The following is an 18871-nucleotide window of genomic DNA, read 5'->3' as shown; positions in this document are numbered from 1 at the left end:
CTAGACATTTGCCACCCCAGGCTTGACTCTAAAAATTGATGGCATGTAAAACATGCTTTGAGATTTTAGAAGTGCAGGCGCTCAGGGCTGTTCCCCTCCTTACTTGTAGCACAGGATGTCTGCTGCCTGGAGTACAGGGTATGTGAGCAGGCCTACTGTCCCATCATGCTTCTGCTTCGCAGCTTTTGCCTGTAGAAACGAGGAGAGAAGAAAAAGCCATCTGACTTCAACCTGATTATATTGCTTAATTAAGAAACTTTTAAAGCAAGCAAAGTGTGCGGCAGAGCCACCTGTAATAACATTTATTTCGGTCCCTTTCAGCAGCTCTAACATCATCTGGCTGCTTATCATGCTCATGCTCCTGGCTTCAGAAGTGAGAGGGCTCTGTTTTACCATTCCCATGGCATTTTATTTTATTTTGGGAGATGGGGCCTCCTTTGCGCAAAGCCCACCCAAGCTCTACCGTTCCACACATGGTTCCCTGCCCCAGCACAGATCTTATACCATCTCAATTTCTCATTCATTTCATTAAGGACAAAGCAGTATTTTAGATTCTGCATTAGTTAAGTTCAGAAATTTTTAGAAAATTAGGTTTCTCAAAAACACTTATCACAAAGTTGCAAAGTTCATAAAAGATTAATTTAGAGAAGAATTTGGAAAAAGAAACATAACTTCATTTTTGAAAAGCTGCTGCCAGAGTGGGCAAGACAGCTCATTGATTAAAGGACGCCTAGCACCTGGCACAGAACAAATCAAGCCTTCCTTCCCATTAACACTCAGGTTCTGGCATTTACCTTCCACTGGTGTAAATGCTGCAGTCGAGGCAGTCTCACCATGCAGGTGAGGATCCAACTTAACTGAGTGTGTTCAGACACCTAAAAAGGAGAGAAAGAAAGGTGACCAGTGTCTTTTTGCATCTAAGCAGTACTAACTAGACAACAGGGATAGGCTGAAACAGTTGAAAATAACCTAAGTCAAGGTTATTAAAAGGAAACAGGGGAAGGGCTGGGCCATGATACCTGACGTATAGATAAGGATAACTAAGAAGTTATTAAAAAACAAAACAAAAAACCAACTAATATAAATAGCAGCTTACTGTTTAAGTCTTTGGCATCCCTAGTGGGGAGGTGGCCAGAGCTATTTCAGTGTCTTCAGTGTGAATTCAACCATGTCCTAGAGCATCCACCCCCTTGATTTTGTTTGTTTTTTGTTTCTCAAGACAGGGTGTCTCTGCGCAGTCCTGGCTGTCCTGGAACTAGCTCTGTAGACCAGGCTGCCCTAGAACTCAGAGATCTGCCTGCCTCTGCCTCCCAAGTGCTGGAATTAAAGGTGTGCACCACCACTGCCCAGTTCATCCTTCCCCTCAAAATACCAGGCTTATCAATAAATCTATCAAGTTTCCCCTCCTGTCCTCACTTCCATCCTCTCCCCTCCCCCACATACATTTGAAGTCCTCTCTGACCCTTAAATCCATGACTGTAACCACAATGCTTTTCACTCAAGTGGTCAAGAAAGGCACCCAGCTCAAGGCCTGTCCTTTCCAAATCTTCAGCGGTGAGAAAGTGGATCACCTGTACACGTGTCCTCCAAAGGAGAGTCAGGGGTCCTAACTTCTCTTCTACTGACTCCATTTCCACCTTCATTGTTTCCCTCTTGTTTTTCTGCCCCTACCATTAATCAACAACAATAACAAAAAAAAAAAAAATACAAACTCTCTTCAACCTAGTTTTGTTTGAATCAAGTTGAATCAAGTAAGCAAAACCTGGCAAGGGTTGGGATGATTCTTGGGCCCAGGCCACATTCTAACTGATGACCTAGATTGTGAGCCCTAAGCATCCCATTTCTGGGCCCTGGGGATTCTGAGTCTATTGATTGTGGCATTCTGTGTCCATATGATTCCCTTAAAAAGCAGAGACTCCTGCCAACTCTGCAAAGTGGCCCCAAATGTGTTCTCTTTGGGTTTTGCAAAGGGAACATAAAGGCCTGGGGATGAACCAGCCCAGGCCTGATTCACTAGCAAGGATTCACAAGCACTCCAACATCTGGAGTAAGATAGTTTCTCTTTTTTTCTTCTCAACTTTTATAGAAAGAAGAGTTGTTTTTCACATGCTTGACAAGGAATTGCTTTTAAAGTTCTGCAAGTTGCTGGATAGAGTCTGTCATCTTTCTTCTAAGAGGCCTTTGGGTATTAGTGGAGGCAGTGGCAATGACAGCACTGTCCAGGAACACTGCTAGCTGCTGCTGTAAACAAACAGCTATCCGATGCAGTAACCCAGAGAGTAGCACAGGGGATTAGAGTTGCTCCCAGGCACCAGGGAAAATGTGCCCATTCGAATGCAGCTGACACCCACCAGCTTTAGGCATGGAAATGCAACAAGAGAGAAACTATGGATGTGTGGAAAGAGGCAAGACATCTTTCCCCTCAATGCTGGGTCCAACACTCAGTCTTGGTGACATAAAAACCTTACAACTGTGTCCCCATGGATGGAAGTGTTTTGCTTGGAGTAGTTTTTTGTTTGTACGTGGGATGAGAATTATTCAATATTCAACAGAGATTTTTTTATGTTCCAGTTAGCATTAAATTAATTCAAATCAATTCTAGTAAAGAAAGTAGGTAAAAGGTCAAAGCCAATTAACTTTTTGCCATTCATCTTCAATAATTATAGAGAAATAGTAGAAATAATATTATGTCATAGTCAAGATGATCACACAGAAAAGCACAGATTTCTATTTGAAGCAAAAGAAAAAGTGATAATATCTAAATGTATTATTTTCCTATATTGTGAAGCCACAAACAAAACAACTATATGATCCGTTTTAGCTTAGACACACAGAGGTACAGGACAACAACTGGCCTATTAACCTTCTAAAATGATACGGCCTCCTTATTCCATACTGTCACCCTGGGTCAAACTTCCCTCCCTCTTTTCACTTGGACTCTAGGAAGCTGGCCTTTTTATGTTCCCCAAGGTCACAGGGAAACTCCTACCTCAGTAGCTTTACACTGGCCCTTGTCTCTAATGGAAGTCTTCTCTCTTACTTTACCTTGAATCTGTTCAGACTTTATCTCATATGGCTTACCAGATCTCACCATCAGAAACAGCCATCTGTTCCCTTAGTCTCATTGCCGATTTACTTGATTCTTTTTTAATGCCATTTATTGCCTAATTGATGGTCTGAATAGCTTCATATGGACCAGGATGTGTGGCCCTGCCGGAGGAAGTGTGTTAGTGGAGCTGGCTTTGAAGTTTCAGAAGACTCACCACAGTCCCAGTGTGCTGTCAGTCTCCTGCTTGCGGATCGAGCTGTGAACTCTCCCCTATTACTCCCACCATACTTTGCTCTACCACCATGGACTCTAAACTCTCAACCTGTAAGGTTAATTAAACATTTTTCTTTTATAAGTTGCCTTGGATGTGGTATTTTGTCACAGCAATAGAAAAGTAACCAAGACACCTTCTAATAGAATTTATTGTTTGTTTATATACTATTGTTACTATTTATTTTGCTACTCCAACAAAAATGAATGATTTTTAATTTGAATTATTTAGTGGCACAGCATGAGCATTTAGGGTACAATAAGTATTCATTATGATCTTGCAAAATTTATGGGGAGGATTAAAGTCACATAGAGAAATGACAAAATAAGTGTGGCAATACAATGACACGTGTGGCCAACTGTCAGAGTTAATTTCAACTGTCCACTTGATTTGATTAGGCATTAATGAGGTATAGTAACAGGCATGCTTACGAGCAGTTTTCCATTGATGATTAACTGAGGAGGGAGGACTCAACTCTGGATGTGGGCAGCACCAGCCTAGGTCTGAGGGTCCTGACACTAAACACAGGAACAGGGGAGTACTGGCCTTCCCTCTTTGCTTCTGATCCACTGAGATGTGAGCATGCAGTGTTGTGTCCATGCTGTCACAGAAGAAAGCCATCCTGCCATCCTGCTATCCCTGCCACGATGCACTGTGCCACGATGCACTGTGCCACGATGCACTGTGCCACGATGCACTGTGCCCTCAAACTGTGAGCCATAATAAACCCTTTCTTACTTAGGTTGCTCCTTTTCAAGCATTTGGTCACAACAATGAGGAATGTAATGAGTACAGAGGTGTAATGGTATTCTGAATCCATAAATACGGATCACAGGAATATGCCGTTCTGCCCGGTGTGGTGGCACATGCCTTTACTCCCAGTTCTTGGGAAGCAGAGGCAGGTGGATCTCTGTGAGTTCCAGGCCAAAGAGTGCTACAGATTAAGACCCTGTCACAAATCACTCCAGACCCAAACCAAAACATACTGTCCTGTGAAAGAAGAAAACTGTGAAAGGTACCACAATATATTATGATTGCAAGATGTTTTAAAGTTACAAAACCAAGTGACATTATATATCCCCAATGAAGTACAAAATATGTTTATGGAAAAATAGTATCAGTTATAAGCTACACTGATCCTATGAAATTTAAGACTGTGGCTGTGTATGGTGAAAGGAAAGGGGTCTGAGGAGGAGAGATGAAAGGAACACACAGGGAAGGGTTAAAAGAAGTTCAACTTTATCTAGGGCTGTAAAAGTTTATGGGGCTAGAGAGATGAAGCACTGGCTGCTCTTCCGCAGGACCTGGGTTCAATTCCCAGGACCCACATGGTGACTGAAATCCATCTGTAACTCCAGTTCCAGGAAACTCTACAGCTTCTGGCACAAGGCATGCAAGTGGTGCACAGATATATATACAAGCTAAGCACACATACTCATAAAGTAAAAAAAGTTATGGTGTGCACATGTGTGTATACAAAACTCACATACCAGTATTGATAAAATTAACATATTATTGAGTATTCATAGCATCTCAATCCAAATACATTTTCCCCCAAACTTTCAAGTAGGATTTACCTATTAACAAACTCAGGTAATTTAGCATTACAAAAAGCAGAGCCCTGAAAATGCTTAGATGGGCACTTATCCCATAAAAATGAAGGTTTGCTCCTAGCCTTATAATTAGGTGGAAGTAAGATTATATCTTTCCTCCATATCACTCAAATACCCATAAACCAGTGTCAAATTCCTTTAAAAATTTCATAAACTTTAAGGAGAGGGTATCAAGTACATTTTAAATAGCTGTATGTGTGTGTGTGTGTGTGTGTGTGTGTGTGTGCGTGTGTGTGTGTGATTGAGTCTGTCAGTGAATATGGAACTCACCGATCTGGCTAGACTGGCTGGACAGTGGGTCCTTGCAAGAGTCATTCTGCCCACTTAGTGCCATGGTTATAGAGATGTAGCTGGCTTTTATGTGGGTGACGAGGACCTGAATCTGGGTCCTTATGATTATAGCATAGACATCTTACCAACTGAACTGTCTGACCAGCTCTATCATCTATAATTTTTTTTTTTAACTAAAAGGTCTAGAAAGCAAATATGAAGATACTAACAACATCTTTGTGGTGAGGACATGAGTGTCCCTTAGGCCATTATCTGTATTTTTCTACATTTTTAAAATAAAAAAGAAATTAAGAAAAAGAACATGGGGAAGCTGATTCCAAAATATATACTTGCTAGATATCAATCAGACCCAGTCAATTACCGGTTCAGTAATTCTCGGGTCAAATCACTGACACACTCCCAGAGTTCCTTAGGACCTCCCTACTTCCCGTGCAAATGCTACCTTCCCACGGTTCTGGTCCTGGAAGTTTTAGTAAGGACACTTGTAGTCTATTCAGACTCGCAAATTCCCATTTATTGCTTCCTTTCGGAAACGTGCAATTTCATGCCGAGTTATTTTTATTAGACTCTTATCATCCCCATGACAAATCCCTTTAACAAGAACCTTGTTTGGAGATCTGATTTTAATTAAAAGAACATACTACCAGTGGTACCCCCTCCCTCTCTTCAGTTGGGTTGCCTCCTGTCAGGACTCACAGTGGCCAATGGGCACTGGGCTGTGCATATCAGGGGTTCACTAACTCTTTTCTTGTCTAGTATTTCCCAAGCTACAGATGCTGATTCTATCTACCAGCTTCAAAAGTCACCCCTACTTACACCCTGTGACTTACTGTGTACATAAGCACCCCTGTGTGCTTTTCTTATTCTGAAGTACTTTATTCATCAATCTATTTTAGGATAAACTGAGGAACACATTGCTCTTGATTTTAAGAGGCACCACCTCTTTCTTATTTATAATACATTCTGATACCTATAGATTATTCTTGACTCTGTATCTTTTCATTTCAGAGTCTAGCCTGAAGGAGTAGCCTCTTTTCTGGAACTCCCTATTCTCATCTTAGAGGGGGAAAAAAGAGCTAGGGGAAACATGGAATGCTTAAAGATTCCTCTTGGGTAAGGGATAAAGAGAAAGGAATCAAAGATTGATACCAGGAAACACCCACTGACTCACAAAAGGGGCCAAGTGAGGAAGAAAAGCCAAGGGCTACAAAACACCCAGAACAAACAATGAGACACCAGGAGGCTCCTCCCTGTCTGTAAACTGAACAGATGGATTAAATCCCCGGTCAAAGGGAATAGTGGTGGATTAGGTAGAAAACAATATCAACTATATGGTATCAATGGGAGACCCAGGCAGCACATCAGCTAAAAATGAATTTCCACACAAACAACAGCCAGAAAGAAAAGGTGGCTTTGTTTATATCTGATAAAATAGCCTTCAAAGCCTAATAGTGGTGGTGCTGGCTTTAATCCCACTACTTAGGAGGCAGAGGCAGGGGGATCTCTAGGAGTTAGAGGACAGTCTGGTCTACAGAGAGGTCTGGGACAGCCAGGGCTACAGAGAGACCCTGTCTTGGAAAGACACATTCTTTTAAAAAAAAGCCTTCAAGACCCGCCCTTGCTTGGCCATGATGTGCACCAGGCGCCCTCACCTTCTAGCGGCTGAGGTCAATAAGTGGACAGTCCATGGCAAGGAAAACCGAAGGATACAGCTCCTGACAGCGCATCTGCTTTCCAGGGCAAATCTGAACTTTAGAAAACATGCACCTTTCACTCCCCAATAGTTAAAGCCTCCATGATCTATGATGAAATTAACAACTCGTGTTTTTAATACTGCCAATAAAATATGCATAAATTCCTAAGTCTTATATAACTCAGTCTTCTTACATGTGAAAAACAAAATTTAAAAATCACTTTGTAGCTAATAAATAGTTCTCTAACGTTAAGCCAGAGAAGAATTGCTGAAAATGCACAACAGGACAATAAAGGCTTTTCTGTATCTATAGCTACTTGCCTTATTGCTGTGACAAAACACCCAAGGAGAGCAATTGAAGGAAGGGTTTACTCTGGCTCTCATGGTAGGAAAGTGTGACAGCCATAGCAGGAGGCAGTGTGGCATAATGAACACAGTCAGGACGCAGAACTCACACTGGAGGCAGTCAGGACGCAGACAGCACTCAGCACTCAGTAACTCTGTGTTCAGCTCCCTTTCCTTCTCTAATCAGGTTCAGGCCCACAGTGTGCTCAGTGATGGGACTCATACTTAGAGTAGGTCTTCCCATTTCAGTTAACCCACTTACACACACACACACACACACACACACACACACACGCACATTGAGAAAGACAGCATATAACAAAGGGTTAGTATTCAAAACATGTAAAAGATTTCTTCAAATAAAAAAAAAACCCACAATTTTAAAAACATGGACCAAGAAGTGAAACAAATGAAAATATACAAGGGAAAAAAACAAAAGAAAATAAACAAAAACAAACAAAAACAGATAAGAACAGAAAGGTGAAGAAAAAGAATATTTAATTTAAACCGAAAATGCAAATTATGAGAAGATAGCATAGTGTATCATGGAGAAAGGAAACTGTCTAGTAACTGCTATTGCTGCGGACATTGCGGAGGGCTTAGTGTCTGAGGTGGGACTGTAAGGCAGACCCAGTTTGGTAGCGTGAGCAGGACTTATGGAGCATGCACCCTCACAACTCTTGGTATATGCACTTAGAAAATACTCTTCCAGTGCTGTAAGGGGCTCAAGCTTGACTACTGAGTTGGATCCCTAGGACCCACGTGGTGGAAGGAGAGAACCAGTTTCCGCTAATCCTCTGATCTCCACACACAGGTCATTGTGTATGCATGGCCCACAACCTCCTACATGCACACACAAACAAAATTTGTTAAGACAACAAAACAAAAACAAACAAAAAAACCTTTCTCAAGTACACAAAGAGCATTTTTTCAAGCAGGGCGACTGTCCTGTTGTTTGTAATAAAAACAAAAAATAAGTTTGGAAAACAAATCTAAATATTCTTGCCAAGAAAATGGGTTAAAAAAAATTGTGAAGGAGCCAGAATACTGTATAGCAATAAAACAAATGAGCAAATCTCAGAAATGAAATAAAAAATGCAGAAAGATTTGCAGCAGGATATAATTTACATAGTTTGAAAATGTGCAAAGAGATAATACAGATTATATATGACCATATCACATGTAATAAAAATATAAACACATATGTGGGAATGAGAAATACCAAACAGATATAGGGGTTGCCTCTAGGGAGGCAGAGCATGGAATGGAATTTGAGTGAGTTAAAAAGTTTCTGCTATATTTGCAATGTTTTATTTTGAAAATCAAAACCTGTATGAAGGAAGTTAATATTTCAAAAGACAGCCATTCATCTTCACACTTTCCTGAGTGGTTGAAATATTTCTCTTATTACCTAATAGTCTTGAATATCCAAATATTCCTTGCAAAGAAAAAAGTAAGTAGGAAGTTTCTGAAAATATTTTATTAAACAAGACTAAAAAGAGACAGCCATTAGCTGGATGGCCATCTGCCAATCCACTTCAGACAAAACCTCTGCGACATCAAGGAGCCTGTGGCAACAAGGGGCACACAATGGCTGGTGACAGAAAGTTAGCTTTTGCCAAATGTGACACCTCATTTTCCTTAAGCCCCTACTGTAGACACTAACAAGTTTCAGAAAAGAAAATTTCATTATTGTGTCTTATGGCACAAATGAGAAGAGACAACAGTGACATTCAGTCCAGTAGAAGACAATGTGTATGCTTTTCCATTCTTGTTCTGAATGTGAGGCAAGACCTCTTCCTGAAGGCATGACCCATCAAGCTACGGTTCTGTTCCTTCTCATCAAGAAGGACAGGAGCCAGATGTAGGTCAGGAAGTGGTAGCTGTGGTACAGGTGGGAGCTATGTAGAGAAGAAAACACATGCAGAATCTGGCTATAACAATCATTTCTCCAACTTACAGTTTATTGCATAGGCCATGCAGAGTCTCATCTCCCCCAGGAACTCTAGAGAGGTATTGCCAATTTTACAAATACATTCCAAAAGTACATTAGTCTACACAGATGTTTGTTCCTCTTCGGTTACAAGCTGAGCACACACTCCTTGTTGGTAGCAAACAACTTGGAGAGCTCAACAATCATAAACATATACTCAAATGCACTTGCAAAAGTACCAGGATATAGAGCGCCCATGTGGATTCTGTCTAATTTTAGGATCTGGCTTTCTACCTTTCAGGGCAGAGAGGAGTCAGGTATAACTTTTATGTGCATACACTGGAGCAAGAGCCATGTAGTCAGTCCTTTTGGCCTTCACTCAGAAACTGATTCCCCAATAGTACTCCTTAATTTATTATTATTATTGATTTTAGTTTCCTGGGAAACAAAATATAAGACCAGAGAACGAGGCTATGTTCCAAAGGTTTGAATTCCACCCTGCTCCCCTGACTTTTTCTGGACTATTCTGGACCTTCAGTAACTTGATATTTGATACTCCAAACCTTCCTTTTGTTCTGACCTCTGCTGGCAGCCAGACCTGAAGGCTACATCTTCTGTTTCTATCTTCCATTTGCAGAGTGATTATACTGCGAGAGGGAGGGGAAGGGAGGGGCGGAAAGTGACAGAGAGAGATGTGGAAACCTGTACTTCACAGACATCTGTGGGACTCAGCCTGGATCTGTGCTCAGGTCTGCTGAAAACAAAAGACAGTGACTTTGGCTTTGATATGGAAACCTCTGCCAAATGTACACACAGGCATTCTCTCCACCCCACCCTTCTTTAGCACAAAATGCACGTGTGAACATATTCATGTGCACAAACACACTCATGTGTACACTTTCAGATGAGAAAGTCTGAAAACTCTCCACATATGGCAAGCATATTTAGGGGAAGAACTGTGAGTGCAGGCCAGTGGGAGAGGAAGAAAAAGAAAATAATGGGGAAAATCTTCAATATGCCTAAACTGTTCCAGTCAGGCTGCTGAGAAAGAATGCAAAGGACTGCAGATGAAAATTATTGGTAAAATCAGCATTATAGCATAGCTGAATTCTTTCCCTATTTAAAATGATTACTAGGGCCTTTTCTAATGCACAACCAGGGCACATGGGAAAATCATCACCCAATGGCTATACCTGAGAACACACTGTAGGTAGAAAAAAATATTCTTATCTAATTCACAATTTCAAAAGCTATTAATTCTATTTGTGAGTAATTGTGTGAGGGTATCAGGTACAAATTATCTTAATTGGCCCCAGTTCCCAAATCCTGATAATTATTTAATAAATTTATGTTCTGTTATAGATTTACCAATCAAATGCTTACAAACTACAAGACTGCCAAGATAAAGGGAGCAACAATAGCAAGACACTTAATAATGTAGGTACATGATCTGCACATTACCTGGCTCCTATTTAGGAGCTGACTTATTAAAATTTCTTAAAATTAAAACAATTTCAATATGAGCTTCTGACAGCTATAGGTAAAGGTCAATCAGAGCACGGGACACAAATAAAATTGAAGTTGAGTCGATGTCACTCTGGTATAAGTGCACATCACTCTAGTAGTGTGACAGAAAGGCTAACCTGTGTCCTCCAAGGCTCACTGATGAAAGCTTTTCTAGCTAAATTGGGGTAGAGCTTGGCCTCAGGGCAGGCAAGAGGCTCTCTTTATACCTAACAGAAAGATGCCTGCAGATACCACACAGTGATGGACTCTGTGAGAAGAGGGCCAAAGTCTAATGTGAATTTCCCACTGGCCCTCTGCCTCCAGCTCCTGAGGAGACAGCACATGGAGGGACAGCAGGCAGGGCAGGGGAAGGTCCCACCACATCACCCTATAAACATGACTCCACACTCCTCCCACAGATCTAACAAGATGGCACTTTCCTGTCACTTTGTTACTCATTTTAGACTTCACAGGTTCATCACCTCAGATCTTTTTAACTGCTACTACTAAAAAGTCAGAAGATTACATATGTTGGCAAAACTCTAGAAAAAGGAAATCATGGGATGGGGGGTGGGTGGGTGGAAAAGTACAGCCCTCCTAAAAACAGCATGGTGGAACCTAAAGGAGATCGCATAGAATACCGGCATGTCCCCACAGTGGGTGCACCCCCGAGGCTGTGAAGTCAGTATGTTGGCATGGCCCCACAGTGGGTGAACCCCCGAGGCTGTGAAGTCAGTATGTTGGCATGGCACCACAGTGGGTGCACCCCCGAGACTGTGAAGTCAGTATGCTGGCATGTCCCCACAGTGGGTGCATCCCGAGGCTGTGAAGTCAGTATGTTGGCATGGCACCACAGTGGGTGCACCCCCGAGACTGTGAAGTCAGTATGTCATGAGTGATGGCAGGTATCTGCCCTCCCTCCCAACACAGCACCTTTTATAAGCTGCAGACCCACAGGTCAGGATATGGAACTGGCTTGCATGTCCATCAACAGACTAAAAACTGCTACTATAACAGCTACTATAGAATATTATTCTGTCTCTAAATAGAAGGAGCCCTGCCATCTGCAACAATGTGGATAAAATGGGAAAGTATATGCTAAGTAAAATAACGCAGGTATAGAAAGGCAAATGCCATGGGGACCACATACAGAAGAGAAAGAAACTGAAGTCAGAAGCAGGTGGTGATCAGGGGACAGTAGTGGGGAGCTGGGGAACTGTCAGGCAAAGGGAACAGGCTGCACACTCACACTTAGACATAAAGACCTGCTTCAAGAGACCTGCTGCGGGCTGGTGAGATGCCTCAGTAGATAGACACTTCCTACACAAGCCTGACAACCTGCGTTCCCTCACCAGGACCCAAGGAGGAAGGACACACACGCACACGCACACACGCGCACGCGCACACACACAGACACACATCCCAAATGCATATATGCACACTCCAAAACAAACCCCAACAAACAAAAAACCCAACATGTGGACCTGGGTAGATCACCCCAAAATAATTTTGGTATTAGATGTTCATTATATTTATCATCAGCTTCACTAGGTGTAACGATAGCATGGTATTTCTTTCTATACAACATTTTCTTAATTTATACGGAGGTGCCCTGAAGTGTTTAAAGAGAGACATGTGATTGCACACAATAGCTACTTTCAGTTACTCACTCTAAACAATGCTGAGAAGCTGAATAAAAATGTTAATCGTGTGAGAGTTTAGCACACTGCCCTGATCTTCCCTGTTCATATAAACAATGTAACATTTTCCTTTTTTTCCTGTTTTTAAAGACTTATTTATTGTTTTCTGTATGAGTGCTCTATCTGCATGTACATCTGCATGTCAGAAGAGGGCATCAGATCCTCATTACAGATGGTTATGAGTCACCATGTGGTTGCTGGAATTGAACTCAGGACCTCTGGAACAACAGCCAGTGCTCTTAACCACTGATGCATTTCTCCAGCCCCCAACATTTTCTTTTTTAATATTAAAAAAGGAGGAGCCCGGGAGACCTATGTCATCTAAAGAGTTGAACAAGTCAATTGTCTAAGGTAGAGCAGAAGAGCATTGCCAGAGCTAAGTATGCCTTGTGACTACCAGGACCCCTGAGAGGCTTTTCACATGGGTTTTGAGGGGAACACTGTGGAATACACATAAAAGAGTGTGCTCAAAGTTTACTGGACTAACTATCAAAACAGAGCCAAAGTCAAGGACAGCAAAGCAGCACGGCAGTGTTGGAAGCTGCGCCAGGCAGATGCTCTCATCACTAGTGCTCCCTCACCTAGATTACCAGCCACCTGGGGACTGCCAAAGAGACGGTGAATATTCTTATTTCTACTTATGGGACAATGCACATACAGTCTATTACACTGTGGGTTACTTGTTCCTAAATGTTATAGGCTAAAGAAGTTCTCTCAGCTATTGCATATTTTATGTGCCTATAGAGGCCACTGTCAAAAGCCTGTTACAGAGAAAGAAATATTTGTGATATGCTAATGTGATGTTAAATATTATCATATGGTAATTATCTTTGAAGGAATGAGCTGAAATGAATGAAAGTACAGTTGTTGGATGTAGCTTCAAAATAGCCTTTAATTTAAAGATTACTTCAAAAAGTAACCAGGCCAGCAGTTGACTCTGGGGAGGGTAGACATAGTCACCTCCAAGAAATACGGCAAAGGAAACTTGTGGCTGAGAATGCAAGTTTTAGGAATAACATCAAATAAGGATCAAAGAAGAAGCCGTATGAAAACCAGCTTAGATGGAGTGAAGCCGATGTGCTTTGAGAAATGCATCGAAGTGACTGGAAACGTATCCTGAGGATGAGCAGCTCTGCAGCGTCAGAGACGGGGGCAAGGGCCAGAGTGAGCTACAGCCATGAGCCACAAGCACCACTGTCCTTTCGAAAGAAGCTGAAGTGCTTCTGAGGTAGGATGACTGACAGCTCCAGAGGACTGGGGACCAGCAGCCTGAAGACAGGAAGATTGGGGCAGGGGGATGATGCAGTGGTAAAGAGCACTATCTGCTCTGGCAGAGGACCAGGTTCCGTTCTCAGCACCCATGCAGCACATCTGTAACTCCAGTTCTATCCAGTGCCCGCTTCTGGCCTCCACAGGCACTGCATGCACATGGTGCACAGAAAAACAAAAGACCCATAAATAAAAAAATAAAAGTAAACCATGTTTTAAAAAGTAAAATTATGGGACAAAGATGGCACAAAATAAATGTGTGCAAGTATTTGTGCAGAGATCTACCACTGCTTTTTGAAAAGCAAAAGTTACTGGATGCACAGAAATTATTGAGAAGCCCAGATTTGCCCAATTTATTACATACTTTAGATTTGTCCAACATTAAACTTCAAGAGTCATAAGTAAGTCTCCCTATCAGCTGTAGAGAAGATCCAGGTAAGATGACTATACGATCCTTTTAATGATGACATTATTTCATATATGCATATGAGTGACAAGCTTACATTGAAGACTTTATGTTTTAAATCCTTCATTTAATGTGTGTGTGCTTGGCCTTACTGGGGATTCAACTCAGGACTCTGAGGATACTAGGCAAGTATTCTACTCCTGTACTTTTCAGCTGGTCACTCTGTGATTCATTACAATACGTTCTGGGTTTAATAAAAATACATATATTAAAACATGTATTCAGTAGAAAGAAGTGTATGATCAGGAGAGGGGATCCAATGACTGAGGCTTTGCTGCAGGTTAAAGCAGATATGTAACAAGGGTGTGGTCCGGTAGGAGTTCTTATCTGCTTTGCTAGTGTGTCTAAATTGTTGTCTCTGGGCCAGGATCTCTTCCTGTCTAAGGGTAAACTGACTCACCCATAGGAAAGGTATGAGTCAAATACTCTGGCTTTATTTATTTTGGCTTTCTGAAGACTTTCTTGGCTTATACACAAAACTCTGGGACTTTGTCTTATTTCCTGGCTTGTTTCATCAAACCCTTTCAAAAGCAATTATACAAAGAATGAACAATGGACATTATCCAATAGTCCTTCCAAATTCAGTACTCAATGAACTGCCATTGGAATTACAAAAAAAAAAAAAAAAAAAAAAAAAAAAAATCATTGGTCACAAAATTCACTCCTGATCACAGGGAGCTTAGTCAACAGTGGGAGGTCATCGGACTGAATGCAATCCAGCACATAAAACAATCCCATGGTCCAAAGAACAAATGTGACATAACTGTGGGGTGGATGAGAGACTATAAAGTACAGTGGGGGGAAAGCCGAAAATCAATATTAAATACAAGGATACTTAATGATGTAAATATCAAACTGGAAACATCACATTAGATGAAGTCATCCTTGAACAATTTAAAAACGATTGTGAACAGGAGCTTTAAACGATATAAAAACCCAAGTCCTCTAGGCTCTGGTCTGAGATGCTGACCTTAGACTGCTGGAAAAGGATACTTTTCTCTGGATTTATGCCACAGGCAAGAAGCACAGCAGTCATGTCCAGGATGCTCTGCTGGAGGACGGTGGGGTCTTGAGGGACAGTGATGGAGTGGAGGTCCACGATGCTGTATATCACTGTGTCATATTCCTCCTGTAACTTCACCCAGCTCTCGATGGCTCCAAGGTAATTTCCCAGGTGGAGAATTCCTGTAGGCTGAACGCCAGAAAACACTCGCTCCCCACTCTCCTTCTGTAACAAAGAAAAGAGAAGCAAACCCAGTTGCTCTGGAGGCTGCATCCATGAACTCCATGTGCCTCTCACCATGCAGCCTTGATTCTGCACAGTGTAGTCTGATGGTCATCAGCTTGTGCTGCACTCTGTCAATCACTATGCTGGGTGCTGTTAGACACAAAGGGGCATCAAAACTAGTTTTCTTAACCCCAAAGTGTAGGAGCACAAAGACGCTTAGGAAAAGGTCTGCTTGGCCAAAAGAGAGCAATCTTGTGGTGGTTTCAATGATCAAGTCCCACATCTGCTAGTTTACTATTTGAATACTTGTTTCCCAGTTGGTAGCACTATTTAGGTGAGGTTTATGAGGTGAAGCCATGCTAGAGGGAGTACATCACTGGGGGTGGGCTTTGAGATCATGCAGCCTCATCGTCTTACAATTTGTTCCCCCTGCTTTGTGCTTGTGGCTGAGGTCTACAGCTCCTCTCCTGCTGCAGCTGCTGTACCCTCCTGCCATGATGGACACTTAGGCCTCTGAACAGCAAACCAAAATAAACTCTGTCTGCTTTAAGTTTCCCTGGTTCTGCTGCTATATCCCAGCAACACAACAGTAGCTACTGCAGCCAGCTACCATGCTCTCTTCACATCACTGATTAAGACTTTACTGATTTGGTAAAATACTGCTGTCATTTTCCTGTCAGTTTGAAAATTTGCAAGATGGGTACAGAAGAATAAAAACTATTGTTACATACATATCTCTACAAGCCACCTGCCAAGTTACTCTATATGTAGGGGTGAAATTGCAAAGTCATGAGGCATATACATGCATCTTCAAATACACCAAAGCCTGGTGAACTAGTCCCAAGTATATAACAATATCTGCTCTCTCCCACCAGTTCCCATGACTCCAGATTCTCATCAGTACTTGGTACTGCTTATTCTAGTATTTTCAGCTAACAGAAAAAACACAGGAAGAGTCTTACTACAGTTTAACTTCATCTCCTTGACTATCGAAGATGTTGAGATCCTTTTATTATTGTCTAGTTTACTGACATTGTGAAAATCCTGGTCAAGCTCTTTTGTGCTTTGTTTAGATGAGTTGTCTTCATTATTTAAGAATTTATTTTGTTCTCGATACTAATGCTGATTACACAAAGAGGAAGTACATTCTCAGAGCCTGTGATTACTTCTGTCTGCTATCTTTTGACAAAGGGAAGTTCTTTAGTAGTTAAGTAAATATAAAGCACTTGACTACAGACTTGAATAGCAACAGAAAAGTAACTTCTGCAGTCAGCTTCCATGTTCTCCTCAGCATCATTGATTAAGATTTTATTGCTTTTGGTACAATAATTCTGTCATTTTTCCCAATCTTTCAGTACCATAAGGTCCTGAAGATACATGCACATACACATATGTATATATATTCATATCAATTGTACATGTGCACTATAATGTTTTATTCATCTTTCATATCTAAGTTTGCATCCATTTGGAGTGTTTTTGTTTGTTTTACATAATGTATGAGGTAGGCATTAGATTTTCTTTTTAGGAATGTCTGCTTATTCCAGCACTATGTGTGGAAAAAGCCTGTTTCTTCCCCTTGCTCTGGAATGCCATCTCTGTTATATGAGAGTGTGAGGAAAATGGTTAGATCCTGAAATGAGATTGGCTGGGGCAGAATGGACATCTTTATGACACTAGATTCTCCAATATGGGAAACTAAACAATATACTACATCTGTATCTCTTTTACCTAACAATAGGTCCTGAGAGCTAATCTACTTTAAATAAGCGAGTGTCAAGGCTACTTAAGTTTTTCTCTTCTCTTTCTCCAAGAACTCCAAATTCTACAAATATAGTTTGTGCTTTTCTCAGCTAATAAGATGACAGTGCCAAAATAGAATGTTACATCATATTTCCACGGTCCAACATTGAATCTGATCCAAGCAGTCAGCAGGGGGTCCAAAAGATTTGTAGCTCTGAGGATATGAAAAATGTCATTCAAGTAACTATGAACAAATATAATCAAACAACTCACAATCTCATCCCCCTTTCTCACACACATACCCTTTCAATGAACTCTTCAAATCATAATTTACAAGCAGTACTGAAAAATTTTCCAGTTGAGAATTGAGGCAGGTGAAGAGAGAGAAAGGGAAGAACAGGGACAGAAAGATGGGGGTGGGTGGGTGGATGGGGGGAGGCAAACGAAGAGGTTTTAGAGAAGCTCCCTCCAGTACCCAGGGACCTGAAGTAGCCCCAGTATGGGAATAAGCAATGGGATTTCAGAGCTCTGAAAGATGATTAATGGGCATCAGGGCTGATTGATGAAGAGGGAAAGTAAGGCAGGAAAATAAACTCTGAACTTAGTAAATGGGAGGAAAATACCATCCAGAAATATTTGACCAGGAAGAAGAGCAGCTGTTTATGGTAATATAAAGGGAGATCAGGAATATTGAGCTGAAAAAAGGAATACCAATAGTTCCGCATAAATTCCTCTATGGTCAAACTCAGAAACTGTGCCCCAGGAGAACTGGAGAAAATAAATTCTTGAGAAGACTCGAAGAGAAAAGCACAAGAGGATGGACTGTGGGAAAGAGACCTCATGAGCAGTGGGAACGGATTAGCCATGAGCTAATACATCTCATCCATCCCTAGTTTCTGAGGGTCTGTACATCAGTGCACAGGGAATGATGTTACCAAGTAAGAGCAGCAAGAAATGTTTTGTTCCGTTTTCAAGGGGCTATTAAACAAACACAGCCTCTAAATGGGATCTGGATCCCTGGTCTTAAAAATATACAGAGAGTGTCCCGCTCTTCTGAGCCAAGTTTATGTTGTAGCCGTTCCTCAGCAAGAGCCAGCAGGCGGTCTGACGGCGTGGCAGGGGAGATATGCCTGGCACCATGAGATCACGGAGTTGGAATGTGGAGTTCGGGTGGTGGGAGGATGGGGGGGCTCTGTGTTCAAAAGCACTGTAGTCAGAGAAGAATGAAAATGAAAGGAACATGGGCTTCCCAGTGGACAGCAGGCAAGCCACAAAGAAAACACCGTCAAGACTAGCCCACAGGCATGCACACACTAGATGGACGGGTTCCACTGCAGTAGACGGAGTACGAGGAACATTTATACCTCCCTCATTTTTAATTTCAGGCATATTTCCTTAACAGAGGCCACCCCCAGGCAAATTAACTGGCTCACTTTAGCACAAACACTGGGACTGGACAATGATGAAGTCCATAAAAGAGCATGGGGGATCCAATCAAAAGTGGCACAGGTTCACCAACTCACAACAGAGCTGAAACTCTTCTTGCATAAGGTCCTGGGCATACTTTTATTGTTAGTGACTGCACCCTGAAGCAATTGAAAAATCCCAAACTGTTAATTATGGCAAAACAAAATACTTGAGATCACTCAAGAGAGGTTTGCTGTTAATCCCAAGTGTACAGGCTATGTCAAGTGAGTTCTGAGAAATGGTTTCTCTTCCTCACCCTCCTCGTCCTCCTTGTCCTCGTCCTCCTCCTCCTCCATT

General features: G+C 41.7%; 1 protein-coding gene across 1 annotated transcript in view; it reads right to left on the bottom strand.

Moving 5' to 3' along the window:
- Wars2 (tryptophanyl tRNA synthetase 2, mitochondrial) overlaps nt 1-18871 on the bottom strand; it is a 69892-nt gene that overhangs the window by 8987 nt on the left and 42034 nt on the right. Inside the window, exons 2-4 of the mRNA XM_021196586.2 lie at nt 15107-15364; nt 795-875; nt 104-189 (exon numbers count right to left, since the gene is read on the bottom strand). Coding sequence (XP_021052245.1) covers nt 104-189; nt 795-875; nt 15107-15364 — 425 coding nt within the window. The remainder of the gene's footprint in view (nt 1-103; nt 190-794; nt 876-15106; nt 15365-18871) is intronic.

The sequence above is a fragment of the Mus pahari genome, chromosome 4 (genome assembly GCF_900095145.1).
Source record: "Mus pahari chromosome 4, PAHARI_EIJ_v1.1, whole genome shotgun sequence".
In the NCBI taxonomy this organism is placed as follows: domain Eukaryota; kingdom Metazoa; phylum Chordata; class Mammalia; order Rodentia; family Muridae; genus Mus; species Mus pahari.
The sequence above is the reverse complement of the archived record's forward strand: the minus strand, read 5'-3'. Positions and strand labels throughout refer to the sequence as shown.